Source organism: Hipposideros armiger, unplaced genomic scaffold, assembly GCF_001890085.2.
Source record: "Hipposideros armiger isolate ML-2016 unplaced genomic scaffold, ASM189008v1 scaffold_230, whole genome shotgun sequence".
In the NCBI taxonomy this organism is placed as follows: Eukaryota; Metazoa; Chordata; class Mammalia; order Chiroptera; family Hipposideridae; genus Hipposideros; species Hipposideros armiger.
The window spans coordinates 101,955-115,775 of NW_017731580.1; the positions used below are offsets into that span (position 1 = coordinate 101,955).

At 38.2% G+C, this 13,821-nt stretch overlaps 1 protein-coding gene across 4 annotated transcripts in view; it reads left to right on the forward strand.

The window, feature by feature from the left end:
* MDFIC (MyoD family inhibitor domain containing) overlaps window positions 1–13,236 on the forward strand; it is a 100,281-nt gene extending 87,045 nt beyond the window's left edge. For 3 of the 4 annotated variants that reach the window (XM_019654773.1, XM_019654774.1, XM_019654776.1), the window contains exon 5: window positions 12,050–12,323. In XM_019654773.1, coding sequence (XP_019510318.1) covers window positions 12,050–12,297 — 248 coding nt within the window. In that variant the 3' untranslated portion in view covers window positions 12,298–12,323. Of the gene's footprint in view, window positions 1–12,049 lie in introns of all 4 variants that reach the window. The other variant, XM_019654775.1, reaches the window with a different exon arrangement.
* Window positions 13,237–13,821: the final 585 nt, after the last annotated feature.

A 13,821-nucleotide genomic window follows, 5' to 3' on the forward strand; every position in this document is an offset into this window, starting at 1 on the left:
ATTTTACGAGGCCAGCATTACCCTGATACCAAAACTAGACAAGGATTCCACAAGACAAGAAAATTAGAGGCCAATATCCCTGATGAACATAGACGCAAAAATCCGCAACAAAATATTAGCAAACCAAATTTAATAATACGTGTAAAGGATCATACACCATGATCAAGTGGGATTTATTCCAGGGACGCAAGGATGGCTCAGCCTCCAATAAGCAGTCAACGTGATACATTAACCAAATAAAGGATAAAAAATAATAAGATCATCTTAATAGATGCAGAAAAAGCATTTGACAAAATTCAAACATCCATTTGTGATTTAAAAACAAAAAAACTCTATAGAGTGTGTATAGAGAGAACATATCCCAACATCATAAAGGCCACGTATGACAAACCCACAATTAATATAATACTCAGTGGTGAAAAGCTGAAAGCTTTTCTTCTAAGACCAGGAAGTAGACAGGATACCCACTCTTGCCACTTTCATTCAGCATAATTATTGTAAGTCTGAACCAGAACAATTAGGCAAGAAAAAGAAGGCATCCAATTTAAACACAAGAAGTAAAACTGTCACTATTTGCAGATGACATGATATTATGTATAGAAAACCATTAGGACTCCACCACAAAAACACTATTAAACTAACAAACGAATTTGGTAAAGTTGCAGGATACAAAATCAATAAATATACAAAAATTAGTTGCATTTCTATACACTAATAACGATCTATCAGAAGTAAAAATTAAGAAAAAATCCCATTTACAATTGCATCAAAAAGAATAAAATACCTAAAAATTACTTTAACTAAGTAGTGAGAGACCTATACTCTAAAAACTGTAAGACATTGATGAAAGAAGTCGAAGATGACACAAATAAATGAGCATGTATTGCATACTCATGGATAGAAAGAATTAATATTGCCAAAATGTCCGTACTACCCAAAGCAATCTACAAATTCAATGCAATCCCTATGAAAATCCCAATAGCATTTTCACACAAATAGAACAAACAATCCAAAAATTTTTATGGAACCACAATAGGCCCCAAATAACCAAAGCAATCTTGAGAGAGAAGAATAAAGTTGGAGACATCACTCTCCCTGATGTCTAACTATATTATGAAGCTATAGAATTAAAACAGCATGATATTGGCATGAAAACAGACACATAGATCAATGGGATTGAATAGAGAGCCCAAAATAAACCCACACATATATGCTCAGTTAATTTAAGATAGCAGAGCCAAGAATATATAATAGGGAAAGGATAGTCTCTTCAAGAAATGGCATTGGGAAAATGGGACAGCCACATGCAAAAGAATGAAACTGGACCACTATCTTACTGCATATACAAAAATTATCTCAAAATAGATTAAAAACTTGAACATAAGATTGGAAACCATAAAACTTCCAGAAGAAAACATAGGCGGTAAGCTCCTTGACACAGACTTGGTGATGATTTTTTGGATTTGACACCAAAATTAAAGGCAACAAAAGCAAATATAATAAAGTGGGACTAAATCAATTTTAAAAAAGCTACTGCACAGCAAAGGAAACTGTCAATAAAATGAAAAGGCAATGTACAGAATGGGAGAAAATATTTGCAAGTCATATATCCAATAAAGCATTAATATTCAAAATAAAGAACTTTTTAACTCAGTAGCAAAACCAAAAATAAAACAATCCAATTAAAAGATGGGCAGAGGATCTGAGTAGACATTTTTCCAAAGAGGACAAAGACGGTCAACAAGTGTGTGAAAAGATGCTCAACATCACTAATCATCAAGGAAATGCAAATCAAAACCACTATGAGATTTCACCTCACACCTGTTAAAATGGGTATTACAAAAAGACAAGAAATAACAAGTGTTCAGGAACATTGGGAAAAGGGAACCCTCGTGCACTGTGGTGAGAATGTAAATTGATGCAGCCACCATGGAAAACAGTATGGAGGTTCCTCAAAAATTTAAAAATAGAACTACTCTATGACCCAGCAATTCTACTTCTGAGTATTTATCCAAAGGAAATGAAAACACTAACTCAAAGATATGTGCACCCCCCCCTGTTCCCTGCAGCATTATTTACAATAACCAAGATATAGAAAAACTAAGTGCCCATCGATGAATGAATGAAATGGTACATATATACTCGTACAATGGAGTGTGATTCAGCCATAAAAACAAGAAACCCTGCCATCTGCAACAACATGGACCTTGAGGTCATGATCTTTAGTGAAATAAGTCAGACAAAAGAAAACAGATACCATATGACCATATATGTACATATATGTTTATATACATACATATATATATACACTACACACACACACACACACACACACACACACACATACACACATGGAACCTTAAAAAAACAAACAAAACAAAACACAGCTGTGAGCTCATAGATACAAAGAACTGATTGCTAGTGGCCAGAAGCATGGGGTTTGGGTTGGGGGCAAAATGTGTGAAGGGTATCAAAAGATACAAACTTTCAGTTATAAAATAAGTAATGGGGATATGATGTACAGCACTGAGTATAGTTAATAATACTGTATTACATATTTGAAAGTTTTTAAGAGCGTAGGTCTTAGAAGTTCTCACCAAGAAAAAAAATGTGTAACTATGTATATGATGACAGATGTTAACTAGACATATTGTGGTGGCCGTATCAAAGCATTATTTGTATACCTTAAAGTAATGACTTACAACATTATGAGGTATAAGATATACCTCAATAAAAATAAGTAAAAGGCGTTCAATATGGCAAGGATGTTATTGTATTATCATTATCATCGCCTTTTGCATGATTACCCCAGTGAGTACTATATGGCTTTAAAAAACAAACAAAACAAAATCTGATTTCTTTTCATAATATACCTCGTACAAAATTTAAACAAGCACAAATAAGAAGAAGTGAAACTGAAAATGTGAATTGTGAAATAAACAGGTTGTGAAAATAATAAATAGAACTATTAAGTTAAGCTTTTGGGAGAGATTTCTTTGATCATTTTTATGCAAATATATATTTTCACTAAAATTAGAGGATTTACTTTCTTATCTTTTGGGTTTTTGTTTGTTTGGTTTTTTGTTTTGTTTTGTTTTGTTTTGTTTTGTTTTATTGAGGGAGGGGAACAGCATTGGGGAATCGGGGAAGGGGAACAGACAAGTTGCTGTCCTGTTGTTCTTCAGTCTAGTTATGGAGGACGTCGCTTCACTGGCCCATGTTCATATTATCATTGTGCTCTTCCAGAATGAGGCAGATCAGTCGCCGGCCTCTGGACGGCCGCTCACAGTGGCTCTTGGCTGCTCACACTGGCTGCCAGCCACTCACGGTAGTTTATGGCAGCCCACTGCAGCCTACGCCGTCACCGGTGACTCACGGCAGCCCAGCTGCCGGTGACTCACGGCAGCCCAGGACGAGCTGTTGTTCACCATCTTAGCTGTAGAGGGCAGTGTCACTGGCCCTCATATGTGGGATCCGAACCGGGGCCCTGCTGCTCAGAGCTGGCATTCTAAGCCAGTTCTTAACCACCGCGCCACTCGGCCGGCCCCTTTCTTATCTTTCTTTCTAGCCGTAGATGGTATTGTGACTAATATTAGCAGACTGTTACACATTGATTCTTTCTAGGAAAATGCTTTTAAGATGTAAAGTAGATTTTGTTATCCAGAAATTATATTCAACCTTGTTATTAATTAAACTTTTTGGAGTAGAGATATTTCAACTGGCCAACTTAATATAGTCAGCATTGCATAGGTTCAAATAAAGTAGGATCTTACTGTTTTGCTTTCTAGCTTCCTGAGAAGATAAGTGGGTAGTAATTTAAATATGGAAAAAGATGATTTTTCACTCCCTGCTATAGCCAAACACCAGATTTACTGGTACATTTTGGGCAGATTTCCACGTCACCCCTTTCCAGATTCTCTTAGAGTTGCCTTCTCAGTTCTCTCTTTTCAAGTTCAAGTCTTTTATAAACCTCCATAGGTTGGGACAGAATGGCCGTATTTTGTGTGGTAATCAGAGTGAGTGAAAGAAACAGTGGTGGGTGTGCCGCTGCTGTCATGGTGATAACATTCAGTAAGTCCTTAGGTGATAAATGCGTAATTGAGAATGTTCTAGGCATTGTCTTTTCATCCTCACTGTAATCCTACTAGGACAATACTTTATTAGCAGCTATCAAATTTGTGATCACGAAGTATTGGACAGATTCCATAAACGAATGTAAATGTTTATTTGCACCCTCAGTATTTTTCAGCTTTTCTTTCCCCTCCTCTCTGCCCACACACGAAGTCTGCATGTAAAGTGTTTTAAATAAACACCGCTACCCACTGAACTTTTGCTCCTGTGCAGCATTCTGTGTAAACTCTTGGGAAACAAAGTGTCCTGGTCTATATGTTACCTTCCTTAGGTCATGACCACCAGTGACTGGATCAGATCTCTCTGAGAGTTTGGAATATCCAATGAATCAACCACAGATCAGGCAGCAGGAAAAATGAATAAGAGAAGCAAAAAATCTGTGCCATCCACTTCCTGTAATTGGGAATTTGCATGCACGTCCCATAGGAGGAGGACGGATTCCCCAATTTGGATGCATGGTAGGAAAATTATAGAGGAGCCCCTTCGTGGGGTGTGGAAGGACGCTGCTGTTTTTTTCCAGGTTCTTTTGAGTTTGTGGAGAGGAAAGATAATAGTAAAGACGATTTTTGTTTCCATAAATGTGGTTGCCTTTGTGTTACAGTGGAAAATGTAGTTCTCTTTCTTTTACCTCGACCTAACTCATTTCTTCTCCAGTTGGAAGATGTTGGCTGTGCTCTGGCCAAGGCAAGGCCTCACGGGGAGGGCAGCAGGGTGCCCAACAGTTCTGTGCCCGAGGCTGCTGTTCAGGTTCTGCACGCAAAGGTCACTGGGGAGGCAGGCCAACTGCTGGGCGGCCTCTGGCTTGGAGATGTGGGGCCACTTGGAGCTGAGCTACCGAACTGTGCTAGAAAACATTTCCTGCCCCCACCAGCACTTGAGAGGCAGAACTCCCTGGAGACATCTGTGTCTCCTCCCTCACAGCTGGCTTTCCTCAGAGGACAGATACTAAGCCATCCTGGCTGTGATTGGGGATTACCAAAACCCACTGCTAGCCTGCTTTTGGCTTGAATTCAGGAATGACAGTCTCAGCAAAGCAGTATCTGGAAAGGGGATTGCCTCTACCCAATCGGACCTCCTCTGCCCAAGGCATCCCCTTGTAAACCCCCACCAGGCAGATGGGAGCCTTAGCAGCTAAAGATGGGGGGACACTGGTGGGTTCTCTGTAGCTTTACAACCAGGTGTGAGCTCAGTGCAATTTCTTCCATTACTAATCACACATAACTGATAGTTCATGTTCTAATCTGCATTGCTTCCCAGCATACTGTGGGCCTGTTAACAAGGATAATGAACCTCTGCTTCTCAGTATATAGTTTACGTGATATGAGCCTGATTAAGAAAGTATTTTCAATCATTTTAAGTCATAGGAAACGCTATTAGAGATTAGTCAAGATGAAACACACGCAAATCTGCATTTACTCAAAAAATTCTCAGAACTCGCTACTCTGTGCCCCAGTACTCTGCTGTTTGGCGTCTGTTCCAAGAAATTCAGAGCACCTGCCATACCACATCTTAAAAGAAGGAAACTAAAGAAATATGAGACTTGTTAGAATAGAGCCAAGTTTACTGTGCAGATAGCTTTCTGAAGGTTCTTACTCAAGTTTCCTCTTACTGTAACTAACTGCTTTTCTCATATTTTCCTAGTATTTTTGGCCACGTGTGATTGGGGAAATCAGTCAGGGACAATTTCATTATTAAGCTGCCATGTTCTTATAGAAACAATTCTCCAGTCTCATTTTAAACACAACAGAGCCCCTTGGATCAGGCACAGATATTTTCACCCAGCCCCTGAGATGCTGCTGGAGTGGGTTTCTGTTGTCACCTTCATGGGACTTGGGAAGCCGGACAATTTCTAGACTTGCCACATGCGGGGGTTTAACGCTGATGACCTTTCGTGTAGCACGCACAGATTTCGTTTGGGGTTGCGTCTGCAGTAATTCATAACTTTGTGTCTTAAATCGAACTTGCTAAAGGTTTCCTTCTGTGCTGTCCTTTCAACTGCTTTGCCGCTGGTATGCTCCTTGCTTTCCTACATTTCCAGTAGCTGCCAGACTTGTGCTGTCTCTCCTCCCAGGAGCACACTGAATGGCGCAATCCTTGCTTGGCCTGCTTTGTGACAGGAACCCTTCCCGGAACCTAGTGGCTTCTCAAAGGTTAAAAAGTCTTTTGGCAAAAACTGCAAATATGACTGAATAAAACCATAAAAACTAAAATGGTCAAGAACAGGGGTGAAGAATTATTTCTGACAGTGAACTATATGGAGGCGGAGCACTCATCTTTTTTAAAGTTTGTTTCTCTATTTAAGTCTTCTTAACTTGATAATTCTTATAATCCTCTCTTTGATTCAAATAAAACCAGCATCTTAATGCTTTTTATGATTCTTGATTCTCCTGGGGGTGGTGTGGGTGGTAGTGGTAGAAACGGTAAATGCTATTTCTTCTTCGTTTAACCTTTTCATTACCTCCAAGTCACAACCAAACTACTTTTTCTAGAACATGACTGAAAGGAAAAATGTTTCTGGTGAAGAATAAAAATCAGCTTACTAAATTGATTTGATGGTATTAGGGATTCAGTTTTTGTTTCTTTTTTGTTGTATCTTTGTAGTTGTCTGCTTACAAAGTACAGGAAATGGAAGTTTCGGGTAGGTGTCTCTGTGAATGCACCTTATTCAGTATCACTTAAATCTCTAAAATGCATTTTGGTCTGTGGCTTCTTTAGGGGCCTGTTAATAGATCTGGTTTTTCAGAGTAGCCCAAAGTGCTTTTCTAGTAAATTATGTAGGACCTATGTTTAAAGAGGATGTCTATTTTTTGTAAGTTTTAATATTTACTTAGACAGCTTATTCTTTTGAGGTCCCTGTCATTACCATATGTTTTACCTCTAGAGTTCCTATGTAATCTCTGCACTGCTCTTGTTTATATAACTAGGGACTTTAATTCTTATGTTTTAAAGCTACAGATTTCTTCCTTTTGATAGAGACAGTATCTCTCTCTCCTGTCTATTTCAACAGTGTAATTGGCAGTTTTTCAGTTTTCCAACTCATAAACTTTGCTCTTACTTGTTGAAGGTTAACATTTACTACCAACTTTTCATTAAAACTGAAATTCAGAATCATCTTTAGAAAGGAAAAGGGACTTGACTCAAGGGTAAAAACAGACATATCAGCCAGACAAATCAGGACTTTTGGTTATAACTCACCTTCCCCCAGAAAGATTAAGCAAGTGTTAGGAGTGGCCCAGCCCTGCAGTGGCAACATACACAGCGTGCTGAATTAGAGCGTGGACTGGGGAGGTCAAATGTGTGGATTCTGGCCCTGCTGTTTACTGCCTCTGGAACTTGGGTAAAGGTCCTAACTTTTTTATAACTGTCTCTTTCTGCATTGGTAAACTGGGAATAATACCAGCACTACTTCTTAGGAATATTATTAGAATTAAATGACTTAATATTTATAAAGAGCTTAAAACAGAGTTTAGTACATAAGAATTTTGCTAGGTTCTTTGTTTTTGTTGTTATTTTTAAATGAAAGAGTGATGAAAATATCTCCTCTCCTGAGATGACATATTTCTTAATTCTGACAATGGCAAATATAAATACTTTTCCTTCATTAACACTGGGCTCCCCATTCTATATGAAACCACCACTCATACCTGTTCATTATAGAAATCACATTATATTGTAGAATTATTACATAGAATTATATATGTAGAATTATTATTATAGAATGGGGAGAAAACAGGTTAGAAAAAAGTGTTTGATTTACTTACAGTGAAGGAGTTTTTAAAAAATGTCTTTGTTTATTAAAAACTACGAAGATAATTTAACAGACTTAAATTAATTTGCAGATCTTGTTGGCAAACAGTAGGAGTTTGGAGAGATTTTATTCTTGGCTTAGGGCGTCTAATTTCTATATGACAACTGTCATTATTGTCTAAGATCTGGACGAGATTTTAATTCCCAGATGAATGTATCCTGTGAGTGGCAGTGAGCGCTTTAGTTTGGAATGCTGCACCTGCCCCCCTTCATCCCGAGGGCTGTGGATTTCACACCAGTCACATTGGCTCCTCGTCCTGATTACTTACTGGTTCCTTCTCGCTTTCCCCATATAGACCTGGCCACTCCCTTGTTTGGAATCAGACACTAAAACTTTTTATTTCATTGGGCTACCAAATCTTGTTAATATCACCCACCTCTTCTTCTTTTCACTGAATAATTTGCCAAACTTGTCCATCTACCACCTCACTTCCTCAGCCAAAGGACTGGTATCTGGAATATATGAAGAACTTCTACAAATCAATAAGAAGAAAAGGGGCAACTCCATAGAAAAATGAGGGGGAAACATGAACACCTTGACCAGCTATTTCAAAGAAATGGGAACATGCATGGTCAACAAACATGAAAAGATGTCCAAACTTATTAGTAAATGAGTAAATGCAAAGGAAAACCACCATGAGATGCCATTTCACAATTAATTGGCATATATGAAAGTATGACAATTTCAAAGATTGGTGAGAATATGGAGTAATAAGCATTTTCTTACTTGGTTGGTGGGAGTAAATTCAGGAGCAATCATCTGGAAACAAATTTGGTATTACCTAATAAAATTAAGCATATGCACATCCTGTGACCCAACCATTCTACTGCAAGTTATTTAGCACGTGTGCACTAGGAGACTTGCACAAAACTGTTCCAAACAGTCATGTTTGGAACAGCAGAAACAATGGAAATGACCAAAATATTCATAAATAGTAGGGTGAATAAATAACTGATGGTATAGTAAATCCACGGAATACAATACACCTGGAAAATAGGTGAACTATAGCTCATGAGTCAACAAGGATAAATATGAAATGTGTAATGCTGAGCAAACAGTGTTACTCACGGGAATACCTATGGTATGGTTTCCTTTCCGATAGATTATATAGGGATGTTTACACATTAACTGTCGTAAAAAGTACAATGAAAAGCAAAGGAAAGGCTCATTCAATATTCAAGACAGTGTTTATATCTAAAGACAGGAAGTTGTACATAGGAAGGGACCAATGGAGGCTTCGAAGACATTCTAACCCTCTATTTCGAAGGCTAGGTGGCACAACCATTCTTTCCCCTGTGAAATTGATTGATCCATCACATACAATTCTGTGTATGGTGTATGTTATGATTAATACATAAAGAATCTAATGCTCAATAACTATTCTTAGGGTTTTAAGATTCCTCATTGAAAGGTTCTTCAGTATCAAGTGAGTTTTTGGAAATTTCCCCTTTCAGTCTTGAAATACAAGCATTCCACAAAGGAACAGAACGTTAAGGTCAAAGTGTTAGAATTAATATGGGTATTTGTTTGAAGATATATTGAAAAGAACTGGCTTGCTGATAGTTAAACACTATTTTCTTAATAATAATAAAGCTAGCTCTTTAAAACATTTCAAATATTTTACAAATCATGGTATTATAATCGTGGAGGAGCCTAACTATCCAGAGACATGTAAGACAGGTAATTAAAATAAAAGGTTATAGAACGAATGTAGAAAGAGAGAAACCACAGACACTCTTTAGAAACCTAGAACTTTCCAAGGTTATGGACTTGGATTCGTGTGTTATAGCTGCTTTCAGTGTTTTGCTGATATGATTGGATACTACTAAAAACATTAGGGGAACATGGAGAGAAACCTGTAGTCTCTTATAACTCTACAAGCTTTTTCCAGTTGTTACATAGACCATTGTATGTGAGAGTAGGCTCAGCTCTGACAAGAGTGGAAGGAAAGATTGGTGTGTTCTTTTAGCTTTTAATTATACAAACAATTCTGGAGCTTTCCTTTGGAGTTCTTTTCTTACCCTCTCCCCTTTTGGACATCTGTTATGTAGAGTATGACCTTGTGTTTCTGCATTGCCCCCTTTTACAAAGTTAGAGACTCTCTATGAAGTTAGAGAGTATAGAAGAGTAGGTATGTTTAAGGATTTGGGGAGTTTATTAGGGATGGTCACATAATTTACTGAAAACCCATCAAAGGTATTCAGTTTTAAAGCCAAATACAGAGAAACACAAAGGGTATGTGACAGTGGGGCAGGGGTGAGGATTGTTCTGTATTGTTGCTGTTGTTGAAAGCAGAATCTCCTCATTAAAGCTTGCATTGTATAAAATACAAAACAAACAAACAAACAAACAAAAACAACCAACTAACAACAACACACAAACCCAGAAAGAATCCTGGTAAAAATTCTCAAATGTTTGTGAAATTGGACAAATGTCTTATAACATTGGTCTTAAATGATTTTATGACATGTGTTAAAGTACTCCAGAAATAGAAATTTCATCAACGGCTCTTCTCACCCCAAAACTCTAAAGGAAAGAAGTTTAGAATATGGTGTACTAAATTGATAGATTGTAATCTGTTTGATTTCTCACCTTTTGATATCAGTTCATGAAGTTTGCTAAACATTGTTGTTTACAGGAGCATTATTAGAGATGTCTCGGAAATAATGGAAATGTAAAGTACTTTGTCACACAGGAAGTGGGAAAGCAATGTTACTGTGTCATCATTCATATTTGCTAAGGTACAAATCCTTAGTTAGAAATAGACAGACAAACTTGGATCCCAGAAACAACGGTAGGACCCAACCAGAGAGTCTCAGTTTTTCTTCAATTCTTGTGAAACAAAAAAAAAACTTGAGACCATGAAATTGAGTCAATTTTATTGGAAAGTAAAACATGCTGATTCCAGCTGAATGAATTCCAATTTAACTATTGATTCAATTACTCAATAATATACTGAATATGTCATTTACATTGTTTTCCTTCCAATTTTGGTGCAGGTTAGTGGAGCAGTTAAAGGAAATTTCTGAAAGACTTTAATGCCATGGAATCATTTTAGCCTATGTTATAGAGAGCTTTAGGATACAGGGAAAATGGGAAGAAGAATAGAGAAATGGACCCTAGGACCAAGGACCATGGCACAGTGTGAGAGAGTGATAATCTAGCCTCCATGTGCACATGCACGTACGAGGTTGGACAATTAAGTTCGAGAACTTGTTGCAGCGATGTTGCTAACCTTATTGGATATCAGAGCAATTATTCATTATGAATTTATACCAACTGGACAAACAGTTAACCAAGTTTACTATTTGGAAGTCCTGAAAAAGCTGAATGAAAAGTTAGATGACCTGAACTTTTCACCAACAATTCATGGCTCTTGAATCACGACAATGCACCAGCTCACACGACACTGCCTAGGAGGGAGTTTTCAGTCAGTAAAGAAATAGCTGTATTAGAACACCCTTCCTACTCACCTGCTCTGGCCCCCAATGACTTCTTTCGTTACTTGAAGATAAAGGAAATATTGAAAGGAAGACATTTGGATGACATTCAGGACATCAAGGGTAATCCAATGACAGCTCTGATGGCCATTCCAGAAAAAGAGTTCCAAAATTGCTTTGAGGGGTGGACTAGGCGGTGACATCAGTGCATAGCTTCCCAATAGGAGTACTTTGCAGGTGACCATAGTGATATTCAGCAATGAGGTATGTAGCACTTTTTCTAGGATGAATTCGCGAACTTAATTGTACAACCTCATATACACAACTACAGTCTTTTTAAAAAGATGTCTATTGAAATAAGGCTAACATACCATATTATATTAGATTCGGGGGTGTGCCATGGTTATTCAACATTTATATACCTACAGGAGTGATCACCACAATAAGTCCAGCAGCCATCTGACAATGTACCACACTATCACAATATTAGTGACTATTTTAATTTAAGTTTCTTTTTGAGCTTCCAGCCCACAAAAGCTTTTTAGGACTGCGTGTCCCTGGGTTCTGGAGTACTTATTTTGATCAACGCACTGTTCAGCCTATTGATGATTTCTGTATTTTGTGTTCCTTCTTTTTCTCACTCTGTGGCCTCCTCCCGATTGAAATGAAGATTGCTGTGTGCACTGTATCCTGGCCTGCTTGTTCTGTGAATTCCTGACCCTCTGCAATATTGTCCTGGGACAAGCGTCATGTGGCCTCTGCACCTCAGAGGCCTGCTGCTGTTGCTGTGGAGATGAAATGGGGGACGACTGTAACTGCCCTTGTGACATGGATTGTGGCATCATGGATGCCTGTTGTGAATCATCAGACTGTTTGGAAATCTGTATGGAATGCTGTGGAATTTGTTTTCCTTCATAAATATTTATATTTTGTTAGTGTTAAAACTGGAGAGTGATTTAAAATGTTTCTTTTAAAAGGAAGAAAAGCACATGGTAAGATTCTCATGCAGTAACCCAGTATTTGCACTGTTAACTCATTTTAAATAATCTCTGAAAGCTTTTCTTCTCTAACCAAATCTCCATGGTTTAATATGTGAAATTTTAACTACTTTAAACTGCTTAATAAGTTCCAATGACTGAGGAACATTTTGACCAGAACAAAACAAAAAGAAAAACTAAATGTCTCCTCCTTTTTAAACATATTTCTATTTCTTTTAATCATTCTCAGGAGTCCCTTGCTCCAACTCCAAATGTATTATTTCTCAGTAGGTGTTAAAAGCTGACAGTTTATTTTTGATGTATATCTATTAATAGTTAACAGTAAACATTTTTTATTTCAAGGTAAACTTTGGGAAACAAACCAAAACAATAGTTGGGCTCCCAGTGTTGATTTCCATGCTTGGTTCTCCACTTTTTCCACTTGTTAACAAGACACTGAGCGCAACCTGTGTAGAATCTGCTGGGATGCAGAGATGGATGTCGTTCAGTTCCCACCCAGAGGAGGACAGGTTAGCAGAGGAAAGAGCCCTGTAAAGAATGAACCTTTCCACAGGGCACAGTGAAGTGGGGGTTATGAGAGAGAGAAACTCAAGAGGCCTGGGGATACCCAGAAAAGAACAGCTAACATCTCCTGGAATATTCCGTAGGCTTCAAGGAGAATGTGGCATTTGAGGAGGCCTCTTAGGACGAGTGATTCACCTGCTGCTTGAATGAATGGTTTAGATTTAGAACGAAATTTTAGATGAACAGCCTGAACTGTGTGTGCACTTAAGCAGTTAAAAAATGCCTTAAATATTTTCTTTAGTTGCAGAACTATAGCTTTAAAAAAAAATCAATAAAATTTAACTAAAAATATGCATTTTCTTAAACAATTTAAAAGTAATGATTAAGTTTTTGATAAAAAATAATTCCTATTAAAAGAACTATATTTTATAAAGAATGTGGAATACATTTGTCAAATAGCATTTAAATTAATTTTCTTTTTAAGATTTTTATTGGGGAATTGGGGGGATGGGAACAGTGCTGGGGAATTGGGGGAAGGGGAACAGACAAGTTGCTGTCGTTTTTTGTTTTTCAGTCTAGTTGTGGAGGACGTTGCTTCAGTGGCCCAAGTTGGCACCATCATTGTGCTCTTCCCAGGTGAGGCAGATCAGTTGCCGGCTTTTGGACGGCCGCTCACTACGGCTGCTGGCTACATACGGTAGCCCATGGCAACCCACTGCCACAGGGGCTGCAGCCTACATCTCCGGCGACTCACGGCAGCCCAGCTCCAGATTGAGCTGTTGTTCAGCATCTTAGCTGTGGAGGGCAGTGTCACTGGCCCTCATATGTGGGATCTGAACCGGGGCCCTCTGGCGTCCCAAGCCAGTTCTTAACCATCGCGCCACTCAGCCAGCCCTTAAATTAAATTTTTAATATTGAAGTTCCAGCATTCTGATTTTGA